General features: G+C 45.1%; 1 protein-coding gene across 3 annotated transcripts; it reads right to left on the bottom strand.

Moving 5' to 3' along the window:
* Window positions 1–1,485: 1,485 nt before the first annotated feature.
* Window positions 1,486–21,146, bottom strand: CD83 (CD83 molecule). Of its 3 annotated transcripts, none has more exons than XM_025383455.1 (5): window positions 20,564–20,917; window positions 20,356–20,471; window positions 6,634–6,862; window positions 4,611–4,717; window positions 1,486–3,258 (listed from the first exon to the last, which is right to left on the bottom strand). In XM_025383455.1, the coding sequence occupies exons 1-5, from the start codon at window positions 20,598–20,600 to the stop codon at window positions 3,130–3,132; spliced, it is 618 nt and encodes a 205-aa protein (XP_025239240.1). In that variant the 5' UTR covers window positions 20,601–20,917; the 3' UTR covers window positions 1,486–3,129. The 3 variants fall into 3 exon arrangements, with proteins under 3 accessions (XP_025239240.1, XP_025239243.1, XP_025239242.1); XM_025383458.1 differs by lacking the exon at window positions 20,564–20,917 and adding an exon at window positions 21,103–21,146 and having other exon boundaries at window positions 1,682–3,258; XM_025383457.1 differs by having other exon boundaries at window positions 1,682–3,255.
* Between the last annotated feature and the right edge of the window lie 1,501 nt (window positions 21,147–22,647).

Here is a 22,647-nt window from a genome sequence, read left to right as displayed (position 1 = left end):
CTTCCTCCAAAACATCTTCATAGGCCTCAATCAAGGCAGTTGAGACCAGTTCACTCTCCTTAACAAATTCTGCCCTCCATTCTCTTCTATACCCCCTTCTTTCTCCATGTCTCTCTCTCTCTCACACACACACACACACATTTTTTTTTTGAGATGAAGTCTTTGTCACCCAGGCTGGAGTGCAGTGGCACAATCTCGGCTCGCTGCAACCTCCACCTCCCAAGTTCAAGCGATTCTTCTGCCTCAGTCTCCTGAGTAGCTGGGACTACAGGCACGCACCACCACGCCCGGCCAATTTTTGTATTTTTAGTAGAGACAGGTTTCATTATACTGGCCACGCCAGCCTCGAACTCCTGACCTCATGATCCACCTGCCTTGGCCTCCCAAAGTGCTGGGATTACAGATGTGAGCCACCGCACCCGGCCACACACAAACTTTTTCTTATACCAAAGACTAGGTCTGAAACGTTGAGACTACCTGCTCTCAAATTTCCATCATGTTTCCAGCTTAATTCAGTCCAAATTGACAAAGGGCAACCCTCCTTCCTGGTGTGTCCTGTACTGTAATTCTAATGGCCATGAAGAATTTAGTACACTGAGTATTAATCCTCTGAAAGCAACATGACTCCTTCACCAAGCCAATTCATTCCTTTTAACAAAACCACTTTGTCAAAGATTTACAGTTACTGATACTTTCTCTGCTACCCTTTTCTCCTTTCTTGTTCTAATATCAATCAAAGGCTTACCTTTTGCTAGATACTAGGCTTAGTGCTTCTATATATTATCTTATTTAATCCTGTCAACAAACCTATTAGGCAGATACTATTCATATTTTAAAGATCGGCCAGCTAAGGCTTAGAGGGGTAAGTCCTCTGCCCAAGGAAATATAACTTCCAAATCTTGAAGCTGGGCTACAAACTCAGGTGACTAGGAGCTCTGTGAACTCTCAATTACCATGCCCTGGCACTTTGGGTAAAGCATTTGAGAACAGACTTGATTCCATTGAAAGTGAATCCACAGCTTTTAGAGACATTTTATGCGTATTCATCTTTGTAAAGAGCCATCCACCTATGATGCTTTTCTAACTATTACAACTACATTGTAATAGTTACATTACATTAACTACATTAGACCACATTGTTCTTAACATTTTGAGGGGAAGGGACCTGAGAATCTCGAGTGAAACCCATGAATCCCAGGCACAAAGCCCCCGATGTTACACATCTTTCTGAAGCAGAAACCCTCCCACCATCCCTCCCACCTATGACCATGCATGTTAGTATGAGCTGCTCATGTACTGGGTAGCAACGTGGCCCCAGGATGGAAGCAAAAGCATCTCTGGGAAGGAGGGTGCTGCTTACAAAGCTCTGTGTGCCAGCACGCCCTCCCTCCGAGAGAGACTCAGCCAATCTTTCAGCTCGCATTTTGGATTCTGATTCTCAGACTGGTTTACAGACATCCTAGCACTCATCCCAAAGTCGGGATATTTTTATTTGTATTTTTTTTTTATTTTTAACTTTTATTTTAAGTTCATGGGAACAAGTGCAGGTTTGTTACATAGGTAAACTTACGGGGGTTCGTTGTACAGATTATGTCATCACCCAGGTATTAAGCCTAGTAGCCATTACTCATTTTTCCTATCCCAGAGTGTTATGAGTTGAATATAAAACAGAAAAACACCCTTTCTTCACATGCGTACGTTTAATAACATGAAAGCCACGACAGAGGCAAAAACACTAAATCAACTCGGTATCCATTTTACTCCCTAATATTAGGGAGATAGTGAACATATAACCCAAGCAATAAAATGCCTTCGGAAACCAAGAAGGGAAGGGCCCGAGTTTGACAAGAGAAACCCAACAATGGTTAAAACATCCATGCAACATTTCATGGAGTCCCTTCTGCCAGTGGCTCCCGTGTGTCCGTATCTTGGAGTGTGTTAGGCTTCTGTTTCAAGAACAGACCGTGGACCTGGCTTCCTCACTTCCCCAAAAGAATTCCTACAGAAGGCTACAGGAAAGGCTTCTTGGTAACCTTCTTTGTTTCACACAATGGAAAACATGAGAAATGGACAGCACCCTCTCATCCCCAAAACACCACCATCATAGCAAGGATAATGGCTCAGTGGAGTTTCGAATTTGTATAGTGCTTTATACGTTTTCAAAGAATTTTCATGTATATGATCTTCATCAGCCCATGCAACAGCCTTGTGGTTTACCATGGAGAAAGCAGACACCAGAAGGAACTTGTTCAAGATCATGCAGCCAGATAGTGGAACAATGGGGCGAGCACCCAGACTGCACCGTCAGCCCAGCATTTCCAGCCGGCCACTAAATAGCTCTCTATCCTGTCACCCTCTCCGACTTCTTCTCCCTCTCTATGTCCAGGCTGCCTGTCAGTTCACAATGCTATCTCATTACACATACAGATTTCAAAAGCAGAAAAACACAAACCCTTCTCTGACAAGTACATATAGATATAAAAATAAATGTGGCACTCTTCTTTATTGCTTCTTTATGGATGTCTTTCCCAGATGAAAAGACCCTGCTGGGGAATAGTTCATCGACCTGTTATTTCTTTGTACACAGATTACTCCTTAGTAATAGCAGGACCTTCACACCAGGAAATTATTTGCTAAATATTTCCCACTGTCTCACAGCTGGATCTGTCAATTTCTCCCAGATGTAAAACATCTGGGCTGGTACAGCAAAACACAGCAAGTTCAAAGAGATGTCCCCAAGATGCAGAAGTGGAGAGCTGTCCTCAGCAGTCTGTCACGGGCCAGCTGGGGGCATTTGTATTTCCCAAGACCCTTTTCCGGCTGCATCTCACCATAGCTTTTATATGACTGAAAAAGTGTCCAGGAGGTTGACCAGATAGCTGCATACATCGCTGAAAAGGTGGCCATGGAGAAGCAGCAGTGGCCCCATGCTATGTGGTCATGTGATGGTTTTCAAGGTCTGCTCACAGCAAATGGGGTGGGATCCACTTCCGGATGTTCTCAGTGAGGTGAAGGACTTCACAGGAGGATGCCATCTTCAGCGTAGGCTCATTCTTCTCTCCTCCAGTGTGACAGACGGGCACACCCCTGAGCCTCAGCTTCGGGAAGAAGAACCCGCAGAAATCCTGCTCATACCAGTTCTGTCTTGTGAAGAGTCACTGGCCCCAAATGCTTATTTGGGGAGGTGACTGGGAGAAAAGCTCGTTCCATGCCAGCTTTAGAGAAATCCGGGAAGATACTCTGGAGTCGTGCAAACTTCTAAAAAGAAATGAAATAAAAGTGAAGTGAATAATTGGAAAAATTCAGCAGTTGCCACCTCCTTTTAAACTCTGTTCACTAAGAGCTGGCTAGACAACCCATTCTGGAAGCTCCCATACTCACTGCCTCACTCGCTCCACAAGGGATTTGTACCAACCATGTCACTGGCGTCTCCAAACTTGGACCAGGAGATTCACTAATTGTGGTCATTTCAACCCCCTACTGTTAGGTCTCTGTATGGAAAGTCAATGCCCACAGAAGAAGGCATTTGCAAACAAGAGGCTAAAGTCATTCATGTTTAAAATATACTGCCTGGTAACTCTATCTTCTTACATGCAAATAATCCTAACATCCTAACTGTAAGCTCCTTGAGGGCAGAAACAATGTCTTACACCTTTTTATGCCCTGTACAGTGCCTAGCATAATGTCTTGAACATAGTAGGTACTCACTGGAGTCTTTGATTGACTGGTATCTCAAACAGAAAGCAGAGAGATGAGTGCACAGCCAGAGAGGCAAGTAAGTGAATACAGAGACACAGTGAGCGGCAAGAACCTGTCCTGGGGTAGCCCCTGGGTGAGGTCTGTCCTGGCCCCTAGGTAGCCAGCCCTGCCTGGTAGATGGAGACAAAGGGGGCAGATCACTTTCTAGAGGGGTCAGACACACATGTGGCCCTACTCTCCCACAACCGTGGTCAACGCAGGTGAGCAGCCACGCAGAAAGAATCTCTGAGGGCTTTTAGCTGGAGCCTGCAACCAACAGCTCATGGGCATGTCTAGGTGCCCAAGTACCAGCCAGCCATCCTCCACCCCGGAAGCCTCCTGCTATGCCCCACTGCTCTGGCTTCTTGGGCTTAATTCTTAAGGTATGGGCAGAAATACCAAAAATAAAAGGGGAGAACCCCCATGAGAAAATAGCTTGAAGGCAGCCAAAGGAGGCTGATCTATCCCCTGGCATCCCTGGGGCAGTGGGGCCCCCTCCCTCACCCACAGGAAGAGCGGGGCCTCTGCTCTGGGATGGGGGGCCCTCAGCGCTGCAACTTCTAGCACTGTGCCTACAGGGCCTCTGCTCTTTCATAGAACCCCTTGTCATTTCCCAAATGTCCTTCCTATATCTTACTTTGTTTTTTTCTTTTTTCCACAATGCTCTACATGTAGCCACTAGACAAACGCTGGAAATATTTCAGGTAGCTTCCTGTAATGATTCTCCCAGTCTAGGGGCCTCAAAAAGTCCAGGGTTCAAAGAATAATCTCTCTCACCATTATTAAATGATTCACACTGTCTGCAAAAGATATTTGGATTGGTGCCCTGGGTAATCTTTCAATAACAGAAGATGTTTTAAAAAGATACTTACGCAAGTGAAAATGATGAGTGTTAAGTAGAAAATAACCAGAGCCAGCAGCAGGACAATCTCCGCTCTGTATTTCTTAAAAGTCTCTTCTTTACGCTGTGCAGGGCATCCTTTAAAAAAGTAAGTGACATGTGAAGCCATTTTAACAGGATTTTTCTACCATGAAAAAAAGCTAAGAATGCTTTGTTCCTCAGTCCTGGAGTCCTGCTTGTCTCCTCTTCCCACCACCAGGATAAACGACAGTAACAGTGGCAGGGATGGTGATAGCAGCAGCCAGTGTGCACTGTTGCTCTGTGTCCGGCTGCATGCACCAGGACTTGCACACAGCATCTCCCCGAATCTTCAGAGCAGGCCTGGGTGTCCCATTTTACAGATGAAAGAGCTGAGGCTCAGAGAGGGTCAAGGACCAAGGACCAAGGACCAAGGACCAAGGCGGCTGAGCCAGGCATCTGGTCCAGGCTTATCCTGCGGCCTGTCTGCCTCCACTTTGGATGTCAAGCCTTTCCTGGCTTACTTTGTCCTCCTACCAGATGAACCACCACTTGTTAATCCACAAATTATCTTAACCTCATTAGCGTTGGGTAGACTGTGGTGTGTCCTCACCTCATGAGGATTCAGGGACTATGAAAGGAAGAAGGTGAGCTGCCCTGCTATTGCCAAAAACGTCAACAGATTTTTGTAGAATCGTTCAAGCTCTTTCGGTGAGGCTGCCAGCATGGGTGGTTGGAAGAATAGCTCCCTCAGGGTTGTTAAAGGGTGTGGTGCAGCACCAAGGGAGGGTAAGAGCAGCGAGGCCTTTAGCCCAGGAACAGATATGAAGGGAGGCGCCTCTCCCCACTCAGGTGCAACACCCAATGTGCTGTTTGGGGAAGCAAGTTGAGCTCTGGCTATAGTGTGCTTGCAAGCAGAATCTGCTCGATGCCCCAGGCAGGAATAGGTGGAGTGCAAGTGAGTGGAGGGGGTTCTGCCATTGGAGCCTATGGCTGGATCTCCAGAGAGCTGTCGACCCCTGAAAATGGATTCAACATTTTGTGCAGCAGTCTAAGGATGGATTCTCACAGCCGTGGGTAATAAGAGCCATTGTCCTCATGGTCCCTAACACATATTGATCATGCAGTTTATCCCGGGCACCACATTCAGCATTTTAATGCAACTTCTCATTTAACCTTCACAACAAGCCTATGTTGTAGATATTGCTTCCATTTTAGAGATTAGAGAACTGAGGTTTAGAGTCAACCAGCGATTTTGCTCAAGGTCACACGCTAACAAAAGGCAGAGTTAATATTTGAGCCAGATCTAAGTGACTGCAGACTCTGACCCCTTAAGTTGTAGGCAATATTGCCTTGGAAGAGGAAAAGGAGAGAAAATCAGCTATTCTCTTCATTTTCTATCCACTTTCCACAAAACATGCCTCCCCTCTCCACTCTCCTCTGTAAGGTTCCTCTCATTCATGTGAATATTCATTGAGGGCCTACTATGTGCCCAGATACATCAGAGAAGAAAATAAAGAGGTTCTTGTTCTCTTGCGGAGACAGACAGTAAATCAATCCATAACATGCCAGTTGTACTAAGTACGAGGAAACAAAGAAACCAGGATGAAGGGCTGGAGATCCAGGAGGGCCTAAGAGAGGTGTGTACATACAACACTAAGCAAAAAGCACACACTGCCCCCTTAAACAGGAATTGTACTCTTGCAGGGTAATAATATTACCCTAAGTCCGATTCCTTTCAGATCCTGGACAGAAGGAGAAATCAACTGTTGTACGGAATCAGGGGCTCTGTGACCACATTTTTATCACTTCCAGCCTCAGCCCCTAACAAGTGTTGGGCAAAAGTCAAACAAAAGGCATCATTTAAGCCACAGAAAGAGAAAATGGAGACATGCTTGCAGCGGATTTTCACTCTCAGCCACAGATGTGATCCAAAGCTCTAGAGCTACACTCCGAAAGAGAGGATCGATTTTAGGACCTAAAGGAAGTACACATGCATTGTGCAAGAGGAAAACAAGTGCAGCAGGTCACCTCACCTGTCACTCTCAAGATCACCTTGCCGCTTAGGTTTCTCTGCCCATCCGGGTCCTGCAGAGTGCACCTGTATGCCCCCGAGTTGCAGCTGGTAGTGTTTCGGATCTTCAGGGAATAGGGCCTTTCACTGGGGGCGTCCAAAGAACCATTTTGCCCCTTCTGATGATAGTGCTGACCCCTGAGGTGGTCTTCCTGGGGTGTCTCCATCCTCTCCTCACCGCCCTCCAATAGCTGTGAAGAAGGAATCATAGCGCATCACGGTCCACTGCAAGAACTCCAACTCGACACCAGTGTTTCCATTTTGTTTTCAGAAGATCCAGCCTCAACTTATGTTTGTAAAACAAGACACGATGCTCTTGCGTGTGTGTGACCTCTGGGGGAGGAGAGATCTATGAAAATTCCTAAGGCTACATCTTCGGAATATATCAGTACTGCATCTCATGATTCTATCGTAAGTATTCCAATTTCTACCCTATGTAAGAGAGAGGGAGTCACTGTTGATGATAGTGATATGCTGTGTGTGAATCTTGCTGGATTATATTTTGTGTCTATGTATACATGTATAGATAGGATTGTTCTGTATTAAATGTTCTCTTGTTTTCTTCAGATACCAACTCAGCCACTGAATGATTCCTATTTCTGTATCCCAGCCTTTTATTTGGAAAAATTCCTGAATCTGTTATGATCCTTGCCAGACAATTCAACTAAAATCAGATAGGCAGACAGACAGATGAGCAACGCCTCCTGCAAAGAGTCACCTTGTTCCTCAAGGGCTGTGTCTGTGTGTGGTCACGCTTGACGTTGCCAAATGTGCCACACCTTTTCTCTGTACTAGGGCAGCGAGACAGCTGAGAAGCATGCTTTATAGTGAGCGTATATGTCAGATCATTTGTTGGTCATATCAAACTCCACGTCGAAGGGCAGTAACAGCTGACTTCACTGTACTCACGACAGACCAGCCAGACTTGGGTAGATGCCCAATTTAGCCAGACGTTTCATCTGGCTGGCTTTCTGTCTTTTTTTCCTTTTTTGAGACAGGGTCTCGCTCTATCAACCAGGCTGGAGTGCAGCGGCTTGATCAGGGCTCACTGAACCCTTGGCCTCCTGAGTCAACCTTCTGGTACTCCCACCTCAGCCTCTCCAGTAGCTAGGACTATAGGCATGTGCCACCATACCTGGCTAGTTTTTATTTTTTTTGTTTTTTTTTTAGAGGCAGTGTCTTGCTCTGTTGCCCAAGCTGGTCTTGAACTCCCAGACTCAAGCGATCTGCCCACCTCGGCCTCCCAAAGTTCTGGGATTACAGGCGTGAGCCACTGCGCCCAGCTTGCTTTCTGTGAATTCTTTGTGATCAAACTGGTGGAGTGTCTTCAGCATCTCCCACTGCAGAGATTAGGTTCATACCACATTCACCATTGATTCTCTCTTTCCTAGACATATTTTTAATCTGCCTAATTAACTTGCTAAGTTGCTCCTCCACTGAAATACTTTAAAGCCTCTAAAATGAATTTACCCATGCAGCAAAGCAAATCCTTGTTTTCAGCCTGCCTGGGCAGCCCTTCAACATTGACATCCCCTAGCAGTACCTGAGTTTCCCTTTGCTGGTTGGCTGGGGACCAGCAGGGAGCCCAGGATTAAGTGACATTCCTTACCTGTCCCTAGCATGATAACTGCACCCAAGAGCCACTTTAGGGAAGGAGACAGAGATGATCGGGCCCCACTGCCACTGTCTTTGCTTGCACCTATTAGTGATGAATCTCCTGTTCTGGGAGTACCCTACAACTCTTCCCTGACTTTTAGGAAGGGACTCAGTGCAGGGAAAGAGATATCCAAGGAGTTAGGGAAATACTCTGAGAAGCAACTCAGGAAAGAAAATACATACACATGGGCACGTGTGCACTCGTACACATACACACACACACACACACACACACAGTCATTTCTGCGTCTTTTATTAATTCAGGGCATATACCACAAGGTCACCAGAAAGCTCAGGCTCCAGCCCTGCTGTCTGTTATAACGCATTCCTGTAGAGTGGGCGACAGAGACACCTGGTGGCAGATTGATCGCTCCTGCAAGAAAACCTGCTCCTAGCCCTCCTAGCCCTGAGCTGAGACGAATGGCTCTTTTCAGGCCGAGTCTGTGGACATAAATCCCATTTCTTGGTGGTCCTTTTTGTGTGGAAAGATTCCTTTCTAAATAATCAAGAATCTATGGGAGGAAGTTAAAAGACTGGGGCCCTTGGGTACGCAAAAATAAAGCACAAAAAGGAGGTGGGGCCAAGGAAATTAATGGTGTCCAACTGATTCCTGAACACATCTAATTTAGCACCATTTTTCCCTTTTCAAGCCTAAGTAAACCTTATATAAACTGCAGCCTCATTATGGGCTCACACCACTCCCCTCTCCCTTTCGCTGCCCTGGCAGAACTGCTTCTTCCTACCAGGCAGGGCTTTCACAGACCAGAGGCCGAGGCCCATCCAGGGCCAACCTGTGCCTAGCATGGCCTGAAAGGTCAGTTTGAAATTATTAGTTCGGCCCAGTCCCTGCAGTCCCCATTCCAATGTCCAATCTTGCTTTTCTTTTTTTAAATTAACCTCCAAATGTGAGCATAGCTGCAACAACCATTCTGAGATTATTCACCCATGGTTTTCTCCTGGGGAGCTCCTCTCCCATCCAGCAACCCCTCCCTCAGCTCAGAGAGGCCCATCTGAAAGTCAAGACCAAAACTGTGAACCCCTCTGGACCTGGGAGAAATATAAACTATTGTGTCTATTTACATAAAGATGGCCCCATTATTGTGTTAGCTGCTGGGAACTGTTGAAGCAAAAAGGTGCTGGTGATCAAAACCGGCTGGCAGTGACTTCTGCCTATTTGCAGAGAATTCATTTTAAACATCAGCAGCAACACCAATAAAATGTAGTTTATTTGATGGTTAGATTTCCATGGGCCTCTGGCAAAACCGTCAGTGGGCTGCTAGTTATTTTTAAATGACAAAACAAAGGCAGGGTGAGCCATAAGAACAGAAAGAAGAACCAAGGGACAAGGCAAGACAAAGAACCCCCAAAGCAACCTGCAGAATTCTGAAGAGCTGAAACATCACTGCCATCAATGGGATTGTGGCAAAATATCTCAACTCTCAGAGGGTCATCTTCCAAACGCCCCGCTTCCTAAATGACCCAGAGAACTATCGGCAAAACCTCGGAACTCTTGCCAAACTAATGAACAGGACCGTTTGCCTAATAACCAACTACAGCAAAAAGAATTCCCTGTAAATTCACACACTGCAGCTGGAAATCTTTCAGAACCCTCCCTCTAACCTCCAGTTTTAGGGATATACATTTTCAGCTAAACTTTCTCTTGGGACCCCCAGCTGTAGAATGTGGCGTTTGTCCACAGCTGCAAAAGTCGTCGTCGTTTTCTTGTTAATGTTGCATACTCAAAATGGGGGTGGAGCCCTAGCAGGACCAAGGGACCATATGCAGAAGCTCAAATCATTATCATCAGATACATGGCCGGGCAGCTATCACCCTGCTTTATCGGATGAGCTAACTGTGGCAGAGGCACCACCAAAGACTGAAGGAGAAATTTCAGTGGGAGGAAAATGGAGTAACAGCAAATGGGCCATCCTCACTTTGCTTTGTTTTATGAGTTCTCATAAACATTGGAGCTGGCTCAGAATCAACCACTGGCAAGAACAGCTCTTTAAACATTCCAAATCTAAAAGTGTTCCATCGCTTCTCTGCAAAAGCATTTTAGGAAATAGTAATTTATAACAAAAGGAACCCTCAGATTCATTCACAGCCAACCATAATTGACAGGAACTATTTAATGCACCCTTCACAACGCTAATATTGTAGTACAGTGCGCTAAAGCACAACACAATTTCAGCAAATTAATTACTCAAAACACTCATCCCAATCATGTTTTAAAAATCCACATGTTGTGCATTAACTTTTATGCTGACAACTCTATCATTTTTGGTTGAGCTGGAAAAGTGCAAACGTGAGACATCTCATTTTCAGAAAGCCTGGGGACTGTGACTTGTCTCAAGGCCTCCAATTTGACTAAATCATTTAAATACCATATTCTTTCTCTCAAATGGAGATTTGACCTTAAGGAAACCACAAGCCCTAAATTAAAATAAACTCCTTTTCATCTGCAGAATGCTAAATCAAGCAAACACAAGTACTAATTTTATGGGCACGTGAATGGAGTCATTTTTTTTTTTTTTTTTTTTTTAATGATGAACGAATTTGAACTAAAACAAAAGACATAAAATAAATCATCAATTATGGCTGAAACTTAACCAATATTAAAACATCCAATTGTGGAAAGCGTTTTTTTTTTAAAGTTTACATAATTTTATCCAAATATATGCCAACCTCCCACATTACCATATTTGAATCTAAGAGGGTGATAGTTTCATTTTATAGCAAAAAAAGAGTTTTGATCACAAAATTGAAATCTAAATTTATCATACATCAGATTTGTTAAGAACGCAGGGCCAGGCACGGTGGCTCACGCCTATAATCCCAGCACTTTGGGAGGCCAAGGCAGGTGGATCATACAAGGTCAGGAGTTCAAGACCAGCCTGGCCAACATGGTGAAACCCCGTCCCCACCACAAATACAAAATATTAGCTGGGCATGGTAGTGGGCATCTGTTAATTCCAGCTACTTGGAAGGTTGAGGTAGGAGAACCCAGGAGATGGAGGTTGCAGTGAGCCGAGATCGTGCCATTGTACTCCAGCCTGGGTGACAGAGCAAGACTCTGTCTCAAAAAAAAGGGGGGGGGGTGGGGGGGGGAAATGCAATAGCTGCCTACCTAAAAGAAAAAAAAATGTATAAAAGTTTCATCTAATGATTTGATAAAACATATTTAAGGGTATAGATTGTAAGGATTTAAGGTTGGTATTGAATTAATCTGATGTATTCCAACCACATTGAGCAGCTTTTTTTTATTGCATTTCTTGTGCACTAACATTCATGTACCTTGGTTTCTAACTCAATTAAAGTGCCAATATAATTCCCATTCATCATAAAAACAGCTCTTTATAATGTGCAAAATAGTTTGGCTCAGAGGTTGATGTCATAATGAGGGTAGAATGTATGAGCATTAATATCTTTTTTTCTATGCTTAGTTTTATTAGAAAAATGATTTTCCACTTTGAAATTTACTGGGTCTAACAGACAGAGCTGGATTTATGGCTGTTAACAGAGTTATGAGTATAGCAGAGGCAACATAATTAAGAGCACAGGCATTGGCACTGGACTGAGCTGGAACCAAACCCCAGCCCTCCCACGGCTACCTCTGCTCTTGGCCAACTGACTGAACCACTCTCAGGCTTGGATAGCTCCACTGGAGTCTGGGGGTGATCACATCTCACTGAGCTGGCATGAAGATACTTATGATGATGTATACAGACCCTAAGCACCGTATCGATCACACAGAAAGCCCTAAAGATGTTACTACTCTCTCTCTCTCTCTTTTTTTTAGAGCCAAGGTTTCACTCTGCATACTAAATAGTTCCCTGAATATAAGAAGTATTGAAAAAGTATTTACTGAATGAATGCATGAATTTTAGAAAACAATGAGAAAGTTGCAAGAGCACTAGCTTTGGAATCAAAGGACTGAAGTCAATCCCAGCTTCTCCATGCGTTAGCTGGGTCATCTTACATACGTCACTTCACCTCTGAGCCATTTCGTCATCTGGAGCTCCCTTACTTGCTCATGGGGTTATTATAAGAATCAAGTGAGAAAACACAGAAAAGTGCTATATAATTGGTAATGCTGGCAATAGAAATTATTCTTATATGTGATAGCTTTCCACACCATCCACCCATTCTGTCACTTCCCTCACCAATGACACTTCCCGTCTCCTCTGGGAAAGTTGTCCTAGAAGTCCCAATCTCTGCTCTAGGGAGAAACTGTTTTTTCCACATACAGTGTCTTCAAAATATCCACAACATTCTGAATTTTTTTAAGCACCATCATAATAATATAGCAAAGCCCCTTTGGAATTGAGATTTGAAGGCAATGTTGGACCCTTCATTGTTCATGCCAATCATCTCTCTTTCATTAGCGTCCTGTGGGGCCTGCTGGACCTGGAAGAGGTACCATTACAAGCTCTGAGTTCATGTCCTCTGAAGAACTCCACACCTAGGTTCTAGAGGAGGCAACTTAACTCAGGCCTGGTATCCCATGATCATGGAGACTGGCTCTGATAGGCACGTGACCCAGTCAAAGTCCCTTGAGAATACTCAGACATACGGTGAGATATTTGAAGAGAAACACAACCTTCTCCTTTGCACTTGCTTCTGGAAGGATATACAGGTTGAGCATCCCTAATCCAAAAATCTGAAACACTTCTGCTCCCAAGCATTTCAGGTAAGGGATGTGCAACCTGTCCAACTCTGTACTTATTGGCTATGATCTGGCTGCTATGTGGAGGCTGGACACAGAACCAACGTAAAGGAAGGCAGAGTTGAGAGATGGAGAGTCACCAAGTCCTGGGGACATTCATGAACCTCTACACCTAGCTATGTGCATTTGCCAGGGCTGCAGAACACCACAAACTGGGTGGCTGAAACAACAGAAATGTATTCTCTCACAGTTCAAAGGAAGCCGGAAGTCCAAAATCAAGGTGTTGCCAGGGCCAAGCTCTCTGAAGGCCTTAGGGGAGAATCTGTTCTGTGCCTTTCTCTTAGCTTCTAGTGGTTGCCAGCAGTCCTCGGCACTGTTTGGCTTGTAGACACATCACTCCAATCCCTGTGTCTGTCTTCACGTAGCGTTCTCCCTGTTGTCTGTGTCAGTGTGTGTTTTCTCTTATTAGGACATCATTCATACTGAAGTAGGGCCCACCCTAGTCAGGTCGGACCTCATCTCAATTTGATTACATTTGCAAAGACTCTATTTCGAAATAAAGTCACAATCACAAGCATCAGAAATTGGAACTTCTGATCTTTTGGGGGGGCATAATTCAAGCCACAACGCCACCTGTATCTGAAAAGTGAACTGTATTTTGATTTTTCAGTTTTTTCCCATTCCAATTATATATAAGCCAATATATTTCCTTTTCCTTAGGCTAGTTTTGATTGGATTTACAATCCCTCACAACTGAAAGACTCCTAATGATAAGGCACCCTGCACCACCATGTAAATAAGGGTGGTACGTAGGGGGCTATCGGCACATGGCTCCAGACTCGAGGTCAGTCCTGCTTTGTCCCTTGGGCTCACATGCCTCCCACTCCTTGGGGAATGAGACCTCAAGGGCTGATTTGAATCAGAACCTCTGTTCTCCAGAACTGCTAGTCCAAGGCGATTATGAACTGTTTATGGAAACCAGCATCCTTCTTTTCCTAAAGGTTTTCCCTATGTGGACCCATAATCCTAGGCAGCTACCAGCTCTTCTAGAATCAGTAACCTCGATTCTATCAGTAATACCGATCCTAATCCGTAACCCCGAGGACTGCTGGCAAGCACTAGAAGCTAAGAACTGGAACAGCTCTCCAAACTGTACCGATTTGGGACCTGCAGTAGACTGGTCCTCCAAGAAAGCATCAAGTGATATTAACAAGCCTTGGGCTCCCAAGGCTTTACAGTTCCCCATGAAACACAGGGAAATTTTACCCAAATATACCTCAGTGCAAAACAAAACAAAATGAAAAACAAAAACATGCTTATGAGTAATAAAGGAATCTTAGGGAAGTATTTTCCGTCCAGCTCTATTTTGAGCTAATGATTGTTGATACAAAATTTAGGGTTCTTCCAGGAGCAGCCAGGAAGGGACTATGGAAACAGCTTTAGATGGAGGAAACTTTTTTTAGGTAATCAATCTGCTTTTAGTCTTGCCCTACATAAAACTTCCCCTTATGTCACTGAGACCTTCTCCAAACTTCCTCTTCTTTGTGTAGTGACATTGCCAAGTACTTAGCTAAGACAATTCAGTCCTCATGTGACTCAGGTTCCCCCTTTTATTAATGGAAAACAAGTTGGGTTTTTTCTTTAGTTTAGTTTGTTGGGTTTTTTTTTCCAATTGAACTTTCAGCCGCTTTCTTCCTCCCTCCCCACTGTCAAGCTAAAAGATTTTGGCAACTTGTGCTTTGTTCCACTACAGTCCAAAACTCTCAGTGATCCACCATTCTCATCTAGATGGACTTCTATAGCCCCTCGGTGGCAGCCTCATTCTTCCTTGCCCACTTTTCCTCAGAACCACATGGACAGGACTGGTGACCAAGAGAAAAGAAGGAAAAGAATGAAGTCTCCCTCTGACACTCATCTTCTAAGAAGAATCATATTCTATCCATCACCAGGAGAAATATGTTTTGCTTTAGGCATATTTTGCATTATGCCATTCTCTGTGCTTAAAATCCTTCAATGGGGTCAGGTGCGGTGGCTTACGCCTGTAATCCCAGCACTTTGGGAGGCTTAGGCAGATGGATCACCTGAGGTCAGGAGTTCGAGACCAGCCTCGCCAACATGGTAAAACCCCATCTCTACTAAAAATACAAAAAATTAGCCGGGCATGGTGACGGGCGCCTGTAATCCCAGCTACTCGGGAGGCTAAGGCAGGGGAATCACTTGAACCTGGGAAGTGGAAGTTGCAGTGAGCTGAGATCACACCATTATACTCCAGCCTGGGTGACAAGAGAAAAACTCCATCTCAAAAAAAAAAAAAAAAAATTCCTTCAGTAGCTCCTTCCTACCAAAAGGATAAAGTTCAAGTCATTATTGTTGGGCATTGGAGGCCCCTCACAATCTGTCTCTAGCTTACTTTCTAATGTTATTTCTCAGCCATCTGCTGTTTAAGTCTCCCTTCTACATTACTGGTTACCTCAATGGTTCCCAGAAGGTCTTAGTGGATTCCCATGCCTTTGCTCAAGATGGTCCTCTGGCAAAAGTTGTACATTGATCCTGAGATGGCCAATGCCAGGCCCAGGACGGGGCACGCATTTGGGACTTAGAAATATTTACTAAACAATGAAAGTGTAAATATGAGAGACATCTGAAAAGCAACTTTACATCTTTCATGGTTTGACCTAGGGAGGAACCCATAAAAGTGATTCAACCAGGTCAAGTACTAGAGGTGCCAATGGGGAGAGTAAGATTTTTTTTTTTTAATTCTAACATACATTGTTTTCATAATTCAGTGGTTCTACATTTAATGTAGAAATGTTTCCTTTTTGTCCTATAACATGTTCTTAAATCCATCTTACAACAGAATCATTCTAGAATCAAGGAAGCACAGTCAGTGTTCAGCACTGGCTCCTCCATGGGCCATGAGGGTCTGTGGCTATATAAATTACATCTGCCCCAACTGCGTATCAACTCTAGGCCTTCCTAAGGCACTCTGCTCTCCTCAGTATCCCTGGTTCTGTAGCTCATTATCACACAACATGGTAGAGACAGAAAACATAACTCCACCAAAAAGAAGTTTAGCAACATACGTGGAAGACAGCCTTGAACTTCTGAAGTGGTCTCATGCAAGCCATTAACCTGCTCTCCAACAGTTTCCTTAGAGTTAATGTCAGAGGCAGAACACTCCATGGATGGCCCATGATCTGCCCCAGCTGGGGCTCTTCTCGATATTATAAAATCTATTTATAGTAGACTATTATCTGAAGTCACACTCTTACTTCCCTTTTCTCCCTTCCTTTGGAAATCATCTGAAAGGGGCACTTGTCTTGTGATGCTTCACTGTCCTCACCCCCGCAGCATCACCCAGAGATGACACCGTATATCCTCTTTCGTTTTGCATCACCCGTAGGCTGTCAGGGCTCCTAGCATGATACAAGAAGGCATTGCATCTCTGGGATAAATGACCACTCGTTATTAACCTTAGTGAATATCAACCAAGCCCAAAGTACTCCATCCAAAGTTGTCCTCTCTCTCCAAACCTACATTAATGAGTGTAGACACAGCGATGCTTTTCATGAAGTACGGATGCAGCCCTTTAATGCACGGCTTTACTCCTCACAGACGTGATACTGTGCTATGCCCTCTTATACCAGAATTTAACCACAGGTCATGGCCAGTGGAAGAAAAGTCATGGATCAAAATCTATTTGCATTATTTTCTCAAAATAGCTCCTCAAAGAACCACATCTATTACAACTTTCCTTTTCTTTCTTTTCTTTACTTTTTTTTTTTTTTTTGTAGAGACAGGTCTCACTACATTGCCCAGGCTGGCCTCAAACTCCTGGGTTCAAGCAATCCTCCCATCTTGGCCTCCTAAAATGCTGGGATTACAGGCATGAGCCTGAGCCATCACACCCAGCTTATTACAACTTTAAAAGATAAATCGATTGGCTCATGCCTGTAATCCTAGCACTTTGGGAGGCCGAAGTAGGAGGATGGCTTGAGCTCGGGAGTTGGAGAACAGCCTGGGCAATGTATTGAGATCTTGTCTCTACAAAAAATTAAAGACACAAAAATTAGCCAGGTGTGGTGGTACGCTCTTGTAGTCTCAGCTACGCTACTTGGGAGGCTGAGGTGGGAGGATTACTCGAGCCCAGGAAGTAGAGGCTGCAGTGAGCCGTCTTCATGTCACTGTACTCCAGCTTGGGAAACAGAGTGAGACTCTGTCTCAAAAAATAAAAATAAAGCTAAATTGAGCTACTATCCTAATGAATATAATTTATTAACTTTTCTATTTCTTCTCAATCACCCATTCTGCCTTAAAAAGTGTAAGGGAGGAAGGGATGAGAGGAGGACCTTTTGTTGGATCCCAGTTAAGAGGACATGGTCCATAGAAGAGATGAGCTGGGCCAACAGGAATTGGGATATCTCTGTCCACTTTTGGCTTCACCTTTACCCTCCTGCGCATGTCTCCATTAAGTCCCCTCTGGCCCATCTCACTGCATCTTTGAAACAGAGAGAATAAAATGAACACTCTTCCTTACCAACCCTAATGTTGCAAACAGATTGGATGCTGTCTGTTTTGAGTTTTCTGGTCAAAGGCATATGATAAAAAACACACGGTTTACATGGGTCCTTTTGTTAATTACAAGTAATCAGTGCCAAATGGACAAAGGCAAGATGCTACATGGTGCCGGAGGATTGAGTGGTGAATGGAATTTTAAATTATGAGTCATTATAACCATACTTATGATACGCAGACAGCCTGCAGAATGTACTTCAATCTGGTGGATGGTGAAAACCCACTGCAAGGGACTTTGCTTTCCTTGCCCAGCACGAAGCCCCTTCCTGTGCTGGCAAAACAGGTTTTACAAAGCCAGGGTAGTGATGATGAAGTGAGGCAAGATGGGATAAGCTGGCTCTGGTCACCAAAATGAAATTCCTCCCTTTACGGCTACCCCTCCACTTTGATGAAACATTTTACAAGAAACTTGTAGAAAAATGACCAGACGCTTAATCTTCTGTAAAATGAAATATTTCGGCATTTCAACACTGGCCTTATCTCCAGAACACTCTATCCATTTTTGTTGTATAAACGCAATCAATGCAAAAGCATAATTATTGGGCTGGAAGATAATAAATACGTACAGAATATGCTGAGACCTGTTTAAAAAAAAAATGCTTAAAGGCACATTACATGTCACTTTCGAGGCACCTGATTCGTTTATTGGTATAGCGTAACTCTCCTATCCACGAATCTCAATCACCACTTACTTCTCAAAAAGTAACTACAGTATGACTTTTCATTGGCACTATTCCATGAATCAGCAGGAAAAAAAGAATGCCTAGAGACTGCCGTCCCTTTTTTTCTTGACAGAGTTTTGAAAGACCATCAGGGTCAATCTTGCAAGAACTGTGTCCAATAAACAAGCTCATGCGTTACAGAGTTACATCACCACCTGACATCCAAGTTGAAGTCCAAGGTTAATTGCTATGGTTTAGTGGACCATTCCAAATGACCCTGTGCAAGAAGCTTTCACCCCAGAACTGTTTGAACTTTACAGTCGGAAATTTCATCTACTTGTTTCATGAGTACTTTTTAATTACTCCCTGGGGGTATTAATAATGTTTTCTTTCTTTATTAAATAATTACTCTCTGGAAGGGATAGTGATTTCATGTTTTCCCCCTTCTTTGAGATAACTAAGTCCCTGCCTGGTTAGCCCAGGGGCACTTTGATTTTCTTTACCTTAAGTTATTCAGGTAGAAAACAGAGATATCAAGATAGACCTCAAACTCAGGATTTGGAATCAGACTGTTTGGTTCAAATCCCAACTCCACCATTTAGCCAGTGCAACAGTGGACAGGTTATTTCCCTCCCTAAGGCTCAGTTTCCTCACCTGTAAAGTAGGAACAGTAACAGTACTGATCCCTAAGTCCATTCTTCCAATGGACGGAAATGGATAGTGGATGTAAATATTTACTTTGGAGCTTGGCATGTGGTGAGCATTCAAAAATTGTTTTTACAATATTTTTAAAAATAGTGTTGTTTTGACTATGAGAACAACTTTGGAATTGTTGTGTTTGCTGATCCTACAGTAAGGTACAAATGAAGTAAGAATATTTAACACCTAACTTTCATATACCATACAATGCTCTGAGGCAGCAGCACCATCGCCGTTATGCATAACTCATGAGGTGCTGGGCTGAATTCACAGAGCACCTTTGCAATTTATAGGGCAAAAATTAGGTGCCGTGAAGAATACACAAAAGTATTGATACAGCCACTGCCCCCCAGGGAACTGACAATCCAGTTAGGAGACACACACACAAAGAGATCACCGCAATGATGCCTTGTACTGTTAACTGGCCAGAGACACGTACAGGTTCTTACAGTATCTTTTATGGTGGGCAGAACAAAGCCCTGCATTTTGGGGAAAGCTACAAGTGCACAGATTTGCCCCCACCGTAAGACAGCAAATCAGTGAGAGCTACAGAGTGAGGCTGGAATATTATATTCATTTGGGTTAAAATGGAGGTGCAGTGGTAGCAGTGGCCTGACTTAAAGAAGGACCAGTGATACCGAACAGTAGCTGCTTGACTTTAGAATGACACCATCATTGCCATCTTAGAATCTGAGAATGTTTCAGTCAAGAGGAAACCTTGAAAAAGCCTCCTTGCCACTCAGTCCTCTTACAGTAGGAGCAGCAAGGCCTGTTCTTACACATGCGGGCTCCGGTTCATGCATCCACCTGATGCCCTCATGGCTGCCTCTCTCACGGCTGCCAGAGGAAGGAGGAGGAGGGCTAGGGGAGGAAGCCAAGGGTATCCCACAAAGGGGATGACCACTGATAACTACCACGGATGAAATGGCCTAAGTCACTTCTGTGTCTTAGCCCTTCATTTCAAATTGCCCCCTCCCCCTCCCATGTATCATGGGCATCACAGTCACAAAACACAAGAAATCAGAAGTCTGGAGACATTCCCCCTGTCCAATGCCCAAATCTAGGTCCCTGTTGCTTTCTTCCTGACCTGTAGGCCCACAACCACAGGTGGCCTCCAGAATTAATCCAAACGAGAGAGTCTCTGCCCTTCCAAAACGTCTTAAGTGGATCATTCATCTCAGGCCACCTTCAGGGGCAGGAAGGGGATTGAGGTCTGCGGAGAGCAAAACCTAAGTCGGCCCTGTACCTGGATGCGGATAGGGCGGGGGGAGGCGCGACGGGAGACTGGGTACTCCAAGATCAGCTGCGGGAGACGCCCCCCGCCCCCACCCGGCAGCCACAGAGGGTCGCCAGCCTCAGGGAGGTGGTTCCCGCTGCCTTCAAATGAGTCCACCAAACCCCAGCCCGCGGGCATCGTAGCACCCACCTTGACCCAGGAGACCGTGTAGGGAACCTGCGGATCCCAGGGGGCGGTGCAGGGCAAGTCCACATCTTCGGAGCAAGCCACCTTCACCTCCGGCGTCGCGGGAGCCAGGCTGTAGGCTACAAGAAAGAGAGAGTGCGTCGTGAGCAAGCGACCGACGGGAGGGGGTGTCGTGGAGGGGCGGGGGGCGACAGGCGCTCGCGGGCCCTACCGCAGCTCAGGAGTAGAAGCTGGAGGCCGCGCGACATGGCTGGAGCGCTGCGCCGCTGCCACGAGCTGCAGGACTGTGGCGCGCTGGCGCCGGCTGCCCTTTTATGCCAGTGATTTGGGGAACTTCCCTACGCGCCAGCCCCGGGGATTCCCCGGCGGGTAGCGGAAGCGGGTGGCGCACCCCCCTAGTACCGCTTAGGCCGGGGCGCCCCCGTCCCCGCCCCCTTCGCTCCCGTCCCCGCCCCCCGTCTTCCCCGCCGCCCTTGCCGCGTGCGCGTCTCCGCCCCCGCGCGCCCGGGTCGGGCGCCCCAAGTTCGCGTCGCTGCTGCGGCTGGCAGCGGCGACAGCAATCCCCGCGTGACGCCCAGCGCTGGGGGCTTCGCAGACCGCGCTGGCGCGCGTGACGCTGCCGTTGACCCGCAAAAGGAAGCCGGGAACCTGGCCATCGGAGCGGGATCTGCCCATTTTACGGAGGCCAAACCAGATTCCGAGAGGGTGGGCAACTTCCTCAAAAGCCCAGCCTGTCCTTGGGAACGTCACTGGTGAACCCAAGTCCTCACTCTTCTCCAGAATCTGTGATAATCAAAGGCGCCTTAGATTTCCATAGGAACATACAAGTCTGTAGTACTTGGCTCCCTGCCTTCCCTGGGAGGTTGTCGGTCAGTACCGTCCTACCTGTTTAAATTATATCACCAAAAGAGAGTGTCTCCTATTAAAGTAATAATTACACACACACATACACAACATTTTTGGAAAAGAAAATTCTAGAAGACAATGAAGTTATCCGTAATCCATCCAGGAAGTAACTTCAGTTAACATGTTTTTTTATGTTATAAAATGTTTGTAACATAACATAACATAAAAATATTTATAACATTTAAGTCAGTGCACAGATTGGTATTTTTAATGGTTTATTCTTCCTGCTATCTTGTAAACTACTTTCTTTTAGCTTAATAATTTGCAAGGAGTTCCACATCATTAAAAACTTCCAACAGCATCATTTTGGTCCATCTTTCAGTTGCACCATAAATTAGAATCGATTAGTGTTAGACATACAGGTTGTTTCTTTTTGTATTACTAATATTAGAAACAATGCTGTGATTGCTATGGGAAACTTCAGTGTAGATAAATCTTTGCTCTAAAATTGCTTATTTTCTTAGAATAAATACCTCAAGGAAATTGTGCTAGGTGAAGGGGAGTTTCCAATTTTGTTAAATATTGCCAAAAAATTACCTGCAAGGAGGTGTCTTCAATCTATATTCCCATCTGCAATGACAGTGCCTGTTTCCCAACACTCTTGCCAACACACACTGTTGTCCAACGTTTCTATCTTTGTCCATCCAAGAGGTTAAAAAGAGTGGCATCACTATACCACCAGGTTTTTTTTGTTGTTTTTTTTTGTTTTTTGTTTTTTGTTTTTTTGAGACGGAGTCTCACTCTGTGGCCCGGGCTGGAGTGCAGTGGCGCAATCTCGGCTCACTGCAAGCTTCGCCTCCCGGGTTCATGCCATTCTCCTGCCTCAGCCTCCCGAGTAGCTGGGACTACAGGCGCCCGCCACCTCGCCCGGCTAGTTTTTTGTATTTTTTAGTAGAGACGGGGTTTCACCGTGTTAGCCAGAATGGTCTTGATCTCCTGACCTCGTGATCCGCCCGTCTCGGCCTCCCAAAGTGCTGGGATTACAGGCTTGAGCCACCGCGCCCGGCTATACCACCAGTTTTAATCTGCTCTTGGAAGTGGCTATACAAATTTACAGTCCTACCAGCTTGTGTATCTTTTCCCCAGCAGCCTCACCAAACTAATTTTTTAATTACGAAAATGTTAAGCATACAAAATAAGTGTAGAAAATATAGAATTGAACACGTCTGTATACAATTTATACTTGAGAAATAAAACAGTACTAACATTTTCGAGACCCTCTTTTTTTTTTTTTTTATTTGAGACAGAGTCTTGCTTTGTTGCCCAGCCTGGAGTGCAGTGGCGCGATCTCAGCTCACTTCAAGTTCCACCTCCCGGGTTCATGCCATTCTCCTGCCTCAGTCTCCCGAGTAGCTGGGACTACAGGTGCCCACCACCGTGCCCGGCTAA

Source organism: Theropithecus gelada, chromosome 4 (genome assembly GCF_003255815.1).
Source record: "Theropithecus gelada isolate Dixy chromosome 4, Tgel_1.0, whole genome shotgun sequence".
Lineage (NCBI taxonomy): Eukaryota > Metazoa > Chordata > Mammalia > Primates > Cercopithecidae > Theropithecus > Theropithecus gelada.
Note: the sequence above shows the minus strand (reverse complement) of the source record. Positions and strands in the feature narration are given on the sequence as shown.